Genomic DNA, 11,676 nt, shown 5'->3' on the forward strand with positions numbered 1-11,676 from the left:
GGCGGGCATTTTTGGTCTCTTGTCCCAGGGTCCAGGCCAGAGCCCGCGTCTGTTGCCTGGGCCCCCTGCTTTGTAAGTAGTCAATCTTGTCCGTTTCTGAGGGCGATCCAGGAGGATGGGCTGGCCTAGCTTTGGGCCCACCGGGTGCCAAGTCCTCAGACCCCTCTCCCCTCCATCCCTCACACCTTTCCTGGTGAATATAAATCTTCCTTCTGAAAGCCAGTATATGAGGCTCGGAGTTTGGTAGCTATTTGCGAGTGTAGAAAATGATTATTAAAACTGAGATTATAAGGATGAACCTTCATTTATTATTGTTTGCTCTTTTACTTTGTCTTTAAACTTTGAGGATCTTTAAGTTCACTTGATCCAACCCTGAGACAGACAGGGAACCAGGGAGAAAGTACAGCCCGGCTTGGGCAGGAGCTGGGGTGTAGACAGATACTCACCTCTCCACCACTCGGTGGGCAGATAAGTGCTGCCAGACTTTGGGTCCTAATCCAGGGCCCAGCTGCTATGTGGGTTGCTGAAGGGTGTTGAAACTATAAGTACAACTTGACACCATTGAGCCCACAGTGCTTGTCAATAATCTGTGAATTAGGTGCAGAGATTGTCACCGTAGATCATAACAGTTTCTGAAGGACTCATTACAGCCTATCGTGTCAATGATCTTCAAATTAAGGAGGGGGGTGGAGCGGGAAGCAAAAGGAGTAAGGAGAGCCTGCAAAAAGGAAAGAAGTGTGGGAGGGGAGATAAAAGTCAGAGTCCTAGCTCCGAAGGAGCCTTTAAAGATTATCAGGCTAGCGATCTGAGAATTTCGTTGGGATGGATTTGGAAGCCCAACTTCATCTGAGCCTAAGCCAGGTCTGGAAGCAGGGGCGCTAGGGTTTGAGCAGAAGTGGGCCCCTGGGAAGGCAGACTCTTCAGACATTTCTTCTGAGAGCAGAAGAGCTTTGGGGAGAGTGCTCCAGATGTAGAGGGGAGGCCTTGAGGATGCTAGTCCGTCCAGTATGGGCGTATACTTTGATTTACAGTACTTTCCGGGGCTAGACGTTACTGCAAATCTTGGAGAAAAAGTAGGTAACAGTTTTGTTTAGAGCTGATGGTGATTGTACGGTGTTTGTTTTTTCCAGTGGTTTGCTTTCAGTGTATTTTCATGGAAACCCGTGAAAGTCTTAATTCCTTTTCCTTTGATAGTACTCCTGTCCCTTACACACACCCTAATTAAGCAGATCTTTCTTCCCCCAACTTGCTTTTTGGTGTGTCAGACACCTCTGCCTTGTGAGGTTGTTGAGTTGTCACTCTTGGGGAATTTGTATTATGCCTGATTGTACTTCTGGAAAGGGGATTTTGCAGGTAACACAGGAGCAGTATGCACCATGAGCTCTCCAGAAGGAAGGAAATTAAACCCAACTGCTATAGCTTGGAAGGGACCAGGCTAAGGGATAGATATGCTCTCTGCTTGGTGGGCTGCCCGTGCAGGCTGTGAGGAGCCCAGCCCACACTTTGGTGTCATTTATGTGTCATTTAATATGGCCTAGAGAAACTTTAAGGAGGACTTAGATTTGTTCTTCACATAAAAGTTGTGGTCATAGTCAACTGAAATAATCACATTTGGAGAATTTAAGACAATCGTCTTTTTCCTAAAATGGGGGCAACAATCTTAATCACTAGAAAATTAGGATTCTAAGGAAACCCTATTCCTTTGGTATGATTAATTGCGTGAGATAGTATGGTCAATCAAGGAGATCAGGGAGTATTTAGACTCACAAGCAATGATTTAGAGGTGGGAAAAGGCCCATGTGTTTTTTGGGCCATTTGCAGTTAGTTCTTGGTGATCTATATGCTGATTTTTATTTTTCATTTGCTTCTCCTAAATTTAATATCAAAATCAGAGGTTCATTTTTTTTCAGTGCAAATGAAGACCACTGGTGGCAGCTGTTTACTTATTTTTAATTAAACTTTTTATTTTGTATTAGAATATAGCCGATTTACAATGTCATAATAGTGTCAGGTGGATAGAAAAGGGATTCAGCCACACACATACGTGTATCCATTCTCCCCCAGAATGGCAGCCTTTAAATTTTCAGTCTGTCTTTTTAAAAAGAGAATTTCTATTTAAATAATTAGATTATTTAATGGCCACACTGAATTTTTCCCTGGACAATAGCTGCAGTACAGAGACTGAATCCTATGCTAAAATTATGTGATAAGTCAGGAATAGAAATGAATTGTAAAATCGTGTTAAATATTTTCCAGAAAACATTTAAGCTGGAACATATAAGGATGTGTGTGTGTGTATATATATATATGTCTATATATAAAATACCAAAAGCAATATGGTTATTATTATATACAACCCTAAAGACATACACAAGTGATTATATGTAACTCTGTTGCTGTAATTTGAAAGGGGAGATATATTTAGTTTTATAACTATTGAGTTCTTTTTTAAATGTATTTATTTCATCAGTGGGAATTAGATGAAAGAAATGTGTATAAAAAGGAACTGAATGCAGAGTAGCCCTGCATTCCTTAGGTTTCAAGGGTCCTTACAGCTCTTGAGTGAAATTATTTGGTGAAATTGGGTCTGGACTGAAATAGCATTTGTTATCCCCTTATTCATTTGTTATGTGTAATACCACTTCTGAAAATTAAATGCAAGGTGCTGAAGGGACAGACAAGAAGAAAAAAATATGATCAAGCAATTTAAAATTGTCACTCTATCATGCATCCACATGCATATCTATGCCTTGGTAAATAAAAAGGGATAGAGGTATATGCTAGTCCTTTGTATCAGCTAGAATTTTCCGTTTCTGTTGCTGTCAGTAATCCTTCACACTTCCAAAAGCTGACAAGTTTGGCAATAGGAAGAAAATGGGGGAAATACAGGTGAAAGTTTCTATCATTTTGAAAATTGCTTTATAAAAATTGAAGTATCCCCCTTGGATTTCCTTCGTGTGAGGGACCCTTCACAACCTAAAGCAAATGAAGTTTGGTAACAGGACAATTCTATTCTAATTTTTGCTCTTCCTTTCAGTATTCTAACTTTTTCCAGACTATTTTGCATTGATGTTCTGGGGAAATACATGGTGCTTTTTTTAAGGAAAAAAAATCCTCTAATACGTTTCTTTCTTTACCTTTATTTACCTATGTTTGTTTCATAAATCTTGGAGAATCAAGTGTTGATCATTTTGAAAGTCTTGTGACATGATCCAGTTTGGAGTGACTGAGGTTTTTTACAGTTTGGAAGGGGGAAGGAAGCATTTTAAAAATGGACATACCAGTTTCTTTATAATTCTGTATTCTTTTTTCTTGTGTTGGGAGCTAAATGTCAATAAAATCTCATCTTACCAGATTGCACCAACATTGTCCCAAACACTGAAAATCTTCCTTTATTTTTGGCTTTTAAAGTCAGGAACTTTCCTTGGGTTGCCGTACTTCTCTTTTTAGTTGTATTCGCTTCTTACTTCCCACACTGCTGGTATGATCTCTTTCACTGCAGTATGATCACTGCTATGGTCACTTTCCCTGGAACTGGTTGGAAGGTTAGGATTCGAAGGAAACATGATTTAAAAGAGGAAGAAGAAGAAGAAGAAGGAAAAAAAAAACCTTCATTTGGCCAAATCTAGCTCCTAATATATTTAACCAGTTCCAGAATTAGAAATCCTTTCTGTACATTTTCTTCTATTTTTCTCTCTTTTTTTCCCTTACGTAATGAAATTAAAACTTTTGGAACTCGCAGTTGACATTTTTCAGAAAATTGAGTTATCAAGGCAGTAATTATTTCACGGGGAGATAAAACTCTCATAGCCCTAACTGTCAAATAGGGCCCTTTTCAGATTTTAATTACAAAATAAAATTAGTCTGCTCTTCCTCGGAATGGTTTGTGAGTGGTTAAACAGAGCTTTCCCCCCAATACTGGTGGTCGTCAAACTCTGCTAATTAGCAATGCTGAGAAATTCCAGTTAACAAGGACATTCTCCAAGACTCTGCAGGTTCCCTGCCGTTTGCCTTCATTTCCATAAGAAGATTAAGAGAGGAGGGGAACACACTCAAATGCAGATGCAGAAAAGAAGCGTTTTTTAACAAGCATCATAATAGTAAGATGCCTGGCTAGTTCTCACCTAATTACTGCAAGTTAAACCTCTATTTGCCACTAAGGAGAAAAAATAAGTCTACAGTCCCCCATCTCCACAAAATTGTTAGTTGGCTTCAGATATAACACTTGAGGAGGGATGCGGGAGTTCAGGAGGGAAATATGAATGCAAAAGGTTTTTAAAATAAAACTGAGTTACACTTAATCAGTTAAGGATTTGAAGTTGGGGCCTATAATAAAACAAAATCGAATCAAAATATCCTGGGCATTAAGAATTCTTAATTTCTAAGCTTACTTTGAAAGTGTGCGGCTTTTTGCTGCCCAAGGAAGGGAAATGTTACACTATCTTTAGATTAAGCACTTTCAAATTTTCATAAACTGTGCCAGTGGCAACATTTTAAATTCTCAGAGGATGAAGCACCCTCTCTTCCAAGTCTTATTTTGATTCCTCAGTAGTCAATGCTGTATTGTTATTAGTACTGTAGCCGTCTGTTAGAAGCCTAAAGCCGGGCTGCTTCTGTCATCTATTATGATTGTTATAGTTATTATTATATTTAGGGCCCAGTGATGGTGCTGGATTGAAATAGAGTGGCCGGTGATCTGATTTTTTTAATGCATATGTTCTAAAAAATTTAATGAGAAAATTGTTTCTGCTATCACCATCTTCTTTAATCTTATTTTCATAGCACATTATTATGCATAAACGCCAGCCACAGTTAGTTTATTGCCTTGATAAGTACAGCAGGCTTAATTAAAATAAAGCTGTAAATAAATGCAACCAATGATAACACAATTGTAATGTATTTCCATAGCTTATTTATATGATAAAAGCAATTAACAAAAGACCTAGCCAGCCCCTTTAACCTCTTAAATGCATTATTATAGAGTTCAGGCACAAACACATGCATCTGAGAATGTATAAAAGCTTTTATATATCATACCAAGGAAAAAATCTGTGCCTCTTACTACTACCCTTGAGAGAGATTAATAACATTTGCTTCTATAACCATCCATTATTAGTATTTATTTTAATACATATACACCATTATCCACATCAACCCCTTGTATTTTTTTTCTTCAAACTTAATTATCCATAACCTTTTTTTTTTTGGTTTTCCGATAATGCTATTAAGCGCAGACCAATGCATACACAATCATAAAGTGAATGCTTGGTCTGCCCTTCATGGCGTCTGGACAATCACAATTCATTCATATGTTGAATCTCATAATTTGTACCTATTTTTTCCCATGGTTTAACCTCCCACTTATCTCGAGGTTATATGTACATTTCTAAGTTAAGCAAATTAAATCCGATTCTTGTGATTTGGTTCCATAGCTTCTACAACATGTTAACTTTTCTTTTGTTTAGATTACATGTAATTAGTTTGCTCTCACTCCCATCCCCCTCATTTTTTTTTTCTTTAATTATTTCCAAACACCTTATTTTAAAGGTAAAAGCAATAGTCTTGGGAAAGCGAATCCACCAGTAGGGGGCGCACCAGCCACATCCCTGAAACCAGACGCGCTGAAAAGCCGGTGGCCGCCTCCTGTTATCCAGATCCTCTCAATCTTTTCTCTTTCCTAACTCCAGGTCCCTGTTTAGCTTAATATTACACCTCGAATAAACAGAAGACACTGCTTTATTTTGAAGAGTAAGTGTGTAAGTTTTCGAACTAGCATCATCCTTCCCGGATTCCTGATAACTAAAACTAATCGTAACTTAAGTGCTAATAAGAGAAAATGCAGGGGTAGGAGAGGCTGATTGGAAATAATAATTTACTAAGAAAAGTCTACAACTTTTCCACAACTTTTCTGGGTTTCCAGTGAGCAAACTTATCTTGAGTTTGACTAGAACAGAAAAGCCTCGGAAGGCAGGGATCGGAGAAGCTGAAGCGGGGGGCGGGGGTGGGGGGTAGGTTATGGGAAGAAGGTTAGTAAGGAACAAAACAATGCACAGTTTTGTAAAGATAATAAATGGAACGTGGCCGACAGATACTATTCAGTACATTTTCTTTGGGTGAGTAAGGGTAGATCAGGGGAGGAGGGAGGCGGAGAGAGTGTTACAGAAGAAAGAAAGTAAGTAACCCTGATGGTTTAAGCCCTTTATAAAAAAGAAACGGCATCAGGTTTTTTTTTTTCACCTCCTCCCGCACCCCCCCCCACATCCCCCCCCCCCCCCCCCCCCCCCGCTTTGTAGTCAAGTGCATTTTAGCCACAAAGATCCCAACAAGAGAGTGGAAGGAAACTTAGACGGGGCTTTGTTTGACTCCGTGTAGCGACAACAAGAGAAACAAAACTACCTATTTGTAACGGACGTGCTGCCATTGCTCTGCGCATTGAGCGCCTACCTATTGAAATCTTTACGTCGGGACAATGGGAGAGCGGCTAAAATTACCCTCTTGGGTCCTGGGAGGGCAGGATTCCTGAGCCCCTACTCCCGCCCCCATCCCATCCTCCTTCAGCCCGGGCCTGGCCGGGTTCGCCCCCTTCTCCAGCCCAGGTCGCCTTCCTCTTGCCTGGCCTGGCCTGCACCTGTGCCTGGAGAGCACCGTCCCCGCCTCCCAGGCCGGGAACCCCCTTCGAGGGCAGCCCAGACCCAGGCTGCCGGGGCGATGCGGCCACCGCGGTAGAAGTCAGTGGGGGAAATGCCAGGGCTGGTTCTGCTGGAGTCCTGGGAACTCTGCGTGGGAGGGAGTTTGTGAGTGCGGCTCAAAAGCCACCTCCAAGCAGTGCCCGGGGATGCCAGGAAGTTGTGACTACCCTCCCCCATAGCCCGCACTTCTCCGGGCCCTTCTGTTGATCTTTTTCTCCCCCCAGCCCCCCTTTGGAACCCCGCTCCACTGAGATCCCCCCTTGGGGCGGGGGTGGGGTGGGGGCGGGGAGCGCAGGAGAATGGGGAGAGAGGACGAGCGTCCCCTTTTGCACGGACTGAGTGGAGGAAGATGGGTGGGAGCTGTGGCTGGGGTGAGGGCCAAGCCGTGGTTTCCTGCCCCGCGGGCTGAGCTGGGCCGGGAAAAGAGGGTGGATTCGGCTGCTCACCCAGGCCCGGTCTGACCTCAGCTCTGGAGGCAGCCGCACAGTCGGGGCAGGCTTTATTTAAAAAAAAAAAAAAAAAGCACATTACGTGGAAGCAAGAAGGTTTTGAGGACAGAACTTATCGGGACAGTGTGAGAAGGGGGCGAACGAGTGAGTGTCCGTACCCGTGGAGCGAGCCGGGCGAGCGGAGAAGCCAGCTTAGGGAGAAGCGCTGGAGCGGCTGGAGTTGGGGAAAGTGTGCGGAGGAGCGGGAGAACAATGACACACCAACTCCAGCAAGGCTGGCTTCCCGAAATACTGGTGGGACAGTCTCACTGAGCCACCTTCTCTGCCCTGCCCCCACCCACATCAGCTTCTCGCGCCCCCCTCCTCATTCCAGCAGCCCGCAGCAAAGGAGTAAATTCAAGAGTAAGTTTAAAGAAGAAAATATCGTAGTCTTAGGGCTGTTTACCCACTTCCTCCGAAAAGGCGTGTGGTGTGACCTGTTGCTGCGAGAGGGGATACAAAGGTTTCTCAGTGGCTGGCAGGCAGGCTGTGGGAGCCGCCTCCCCCTCCCTCCCCCCTGCCTCCCCAGCGCGGCCGGCGGCGCGGCAGGCCCCGCCCCCTTTCATGCAAAACCCGCCGGCGAGGCTGGGCTCGAGTGGAGGAGCCGCCGCGCGCTGATTGGTCGCTGGAAACCCATTTATTCCCTGACAGCCCCCGTCACATGGATGGTTGTCTATTAACTTGTTCAAAAAAGTATCAGGAGTTGTCAAGGCAGAGAAGAGAGTGTTTGCAAAAGGGGGAAAGTAGTTTGCTGCCTCTTTAAGACTAGGACTGAGAGAAAGAAGAAGAGAGAGAAAGAAAGGGAGAGAAGTTTGAGCCCCAGGCTTAAGCCTTTCCAAAAAATAATAATAACAATCATCGGCGGCGGCTGGATCGGCCAGAAGAGGAGGGAAGCGCTTTTTTGATCCTGATTCCAGTTTGCCTCTCTCTTTCTTTTCTTCCCCCAAATTATTCTTCGCCTGATTTTCCTCGCGGAGCCCTGCGCTCCCGACACCCCCGCCCGCCTCCCCTCCTCCTCTCCCCCCCGCCCGCGGGCCCCCCAAAGTCCCGGCCGGGCCGAGGGTCGGCGGCCGCCGGCGGGCCGGGCCCGCGCACAGCGCCCGCATGTACAACATGATGGAGACGGAGCTGAAGCCGCCGGGCCCGCAGCAAACTTCGGGGGGCGGCGGCGGCGGCGGCGGCAACTCCACCGCGGCGGCGGCAGGCGGCAACCAGAAGAACAGCCCGGACCGCGTCAAGCGGCCCATGAACGCCTTCATGGTGTGGTCCCGCGGGCAGCGGCGCAAGATGGCCCAAGAGAACCCTAAGATGCACAACTCGGAGATCAGCAAGCGCTTGGGCGCCGAGTGGAAACTTTTGTCGGAGACGGAGAAGCGGCCGTTCATCGACGAGGCCAAGCGGCTGCGAGCGCTGCACATGAAGGAGCACCCGGATTATAAATACCGGCCCCGGCGGAAAACCAAGACGCTCATGAAGAAGGATAAGTACACACTGCCGGGAGGGCTTCTCGCCCCGGGCGGCAACAGCATGGCGAGCGGGGTCGGGGTGGGCGCCGGCCTCGGCGCGGGCGTGAACCAGCGCATGGACAGCTACGCGCACATGAACGGCTGGAGCAACGGCAGCTACAGCATGATGCAGGACCAGCTGGGCTACCCGCAGCACCCGGGCCTCAACGCGCACGGCGCCGCTCAGATGCAGCCCATGCACCGCTACGACGTGAGCGCTCTGCAGTACAACTCCATGACCAGCTCGCAGACCTACATGAACGGCTCGCCCACCTACAGCATGTCCTATTCTCAGCAGGGCACCCCCGGCATGGCGCTTGGCTCCATGGGCTCGGTGGTGAAGTCCGAGGCCAGCTCCAGCCCCCCCGTGGTTACCTCTTCTTCCCACTCCAGGGCGCCCTGCCAAGCCGGGGACCTCCGGGACATGATCAGCATGTACCTCCCCGGCGCCGAGGTGCCGGAGCCCGCCGCCCCAAGCAGACTTCACATGTCCCAGCACTACCAGAGTGGCCCGGTGCCCGGCACGGCCATTAACGGCACACTGCCCCTCTCGCACATGTGAGGGCCGGACGGTGAACTGGAGGGGGCGGGGGAGACATTTGCAAAGAAAAAGAGGGAAATGGAGGAGAGCAAGAAACAGCATGGAGAAAAACCCGGTACGCTAAAAAAATAAAATAAAATCATCCACAGCAAATGACAGCTGCAAAGAAAGCGCCAATCCCATCCACAGTCAGGCAAAAACCGCGATGCCGGCAAGAAAACTTTTATGAGAGATCCTGGACTTCTTTTGGGGGGACTATTTTTGTACAGAGAAAACCTGAGGTGGGCGAGGTGGGGAGGGTGAGGGAATGGACCTTGTATAGATCTGGAGGAAAGAAAACTACGCAAAACTTTTTAAAAGTTCTAGTGATACGGTAGGAGCTTTGCAGAAAGTTTGCAAAAGTCTTTACCAATAATATTTAGAGCTAGTCTCCAAGCGACGAAAAAAAAATGTTTTAATATTTGCAAGCAACTTTTGTACAGTATTTATCGAGATAAACATGGCAATCAAAATGTCCATTGTTTATAAGCTGAGAATTTGCCAATATTTTTCAAGGAGAGGCTTCTTGCTGAATTTTGATTCTGCAGCTGAAATTTAGGACAGTTGCAAAAGTGCAAAGAAGAAAATTAATCAGATTGGGCATTTTAATTGTTTAAAAATTGTACAAAAGGAAAAAATTAGAATAAGTACTGGCAAAACCATCTCCGTGGTCTCTAAAGGGGCAAAAGTTTTAGATTGTACTAAATTTTTTTAACTTAACTGTTAAAAGCAAAAATGGCCATGCAGGTTGACATCGTTGGTAATTTATAATAGCTTTTTTTGTTTCCCAACTTTCCATTTTGTTCAGATAAAAAACCAACATGAAATTACTGTGTTTGAAATATTTTCTTATGGTTTGTAATATTTCTGTAAATTTATTGTGATATTTTAAGGTTTTCCCACTTTTAGTTTCCGTAGTTGTATTTTAAAGATTCGGCTCTGTATTATTGAATCAGTCTGCCGAGAATCCATGTATATATTTGAACTAATACCATCCTTATAACAGGTACATTTTCAACTTAAGTTTTTACTCCATTATGCACAGTTTGAGATAAATAAATTTTTGAAATATGGACACTGAAATTATGCTTGAGTCTTTCATTTATTTGGATAACATTGTGATTATAACCCAGCTCCTCGGGGAATAGACTGTGCTCAGCCAAGAAAGCAGAGTACCTGAGACCTTGGTATTCTAGTCCAGTAGCATGAGCAAATGTTAACAGCAACAAATAAATGGCTGGATGATTAATTGAATAAGTACTCTCGAAAAAATGGAAATGCTTCTGTCATTTCCAAAACAGAAACTAGGGACATATATTGTAAATCCACCCCCTTCTTTTCTAAGCAGCATGAATAAGCATGATGGGGACTTAAACTGATTTTTGCCACTTGTTGCCAGAAAGGAGTCAATTCTGAAAAATTTCATGTAGCTTAGCAGATGGGGTATTGAGCCAAATCAGAACCAGGTTGGCTGGTTTTGTTTTCGTTTTCTTCACAGCACAATGGCCCTTTGGAAACGTGGTTATAGGGGGAAATGATGCTTCTTGTATAGGAATAATTGCAAACTAGACAAGCAAAGTGCTCATCTGCTGGGTGGGTGTTTGGATTACTCTGGCCCTGCTATTGTCTGAGAAGAAACAAGTGGTTTGCTTCTTTGTTCCATCACTTCATAAACTTTCTTCTCTACATTTTCCTGTTTAGGGACGAGGGAAAGCAAAGAGCGTCTTGCAAAAACTCCCCGACTTATCACAGCTATTTATTATTATTATTTATTTTCTTTTTTCCTCTCTCTCCCTCCACGAATTCCATTTCTTAAATTGACAGCGCGGGTCCAAGCCTGTAGCCCCAAATCGGATAATCTCTGCAGCTGATAACAAGCAAAAGAGAAGCCAGGCAACAGCCATATTAAAGAAGAAAACAATCAACTCTGAGGTAGATATTTTACTTTGTCCGGTCTAATCACATTTAGAGATGATTGTGCTTTTGATCTGTTAAACATGTTTTACTAGAGTAGTAGAGAAGTAGGGGGAGGGGAAAAGGGGTGGAGAAACAAGATTGGATTTGTTGTTTTCTTTTGCCCTAGGAAAGGTAAAGAAAGACTGTAGTTATCCTCAGTGGGAGCGGAAAAGTTGGGGAATCGCCACGGTCTTTGAATTAGCGATGTTTCTGCTTCGCAGCGGACCCGCGCGCTTTGGCGCAGTCAGAGAATCTAAGACCGACTCGGGGACTTTTTTTATTCACTACTTACGTCGCTCATCTTCCCCTACCGAAGGGGACCAGGAACCTAGAGTCCTGCATTAGGAGCGTGGGTTTCCTTCCTACAATTTCAAGGGCTTGTTGTGTGAACTTGCCACAACTTTGGAGAAGTTGGAATCCAGCTGCGCCTTTCACCCTTGAGTAAAGTATCGGCTGCA

At 44.8% G+C, this 11,676-nt stretch overlaps 1 protein-coding gene across 1 annotated transcript; it reads left to right on the forward strand.

Moving 5' to 3' along the window:
* Window positions 1-8,275: 8,275 nt before the first annotated feature.
* Window positions 8,276-9,468, forward strand: SOX2 (SRY-box transcription factor 2). The gene has a single exon (XM_061167889.1). It carries the CDS (start codon window positions 8,282-8,284, stop codon window positions 9,242-9,244), a length of 963 nt encoding a protein of 320 aa, XP_061023872.1. The 5' UTR covers window positions 8,276-8,281; the 3' UTR covers window positions 9,245-9,468.
* The last annotated feature ends 2,208 nt before the right edge of the window (window positions 9,469-11,676 follow it).

Source organism: Dama dama, chromosome 19, assembly GCF_033118175.1.
Source record: "Dama dama isolate Ldn47 chromosome 19, ASM3311817v1, whole genome shotgun sequence".
In the NCBI taxonomy this organism is placed as follows: Eukaryota; Metazoa; Chordata; class Mammalia; order Artiodactyla; family Cervidae; genus Dama; species Dama dama.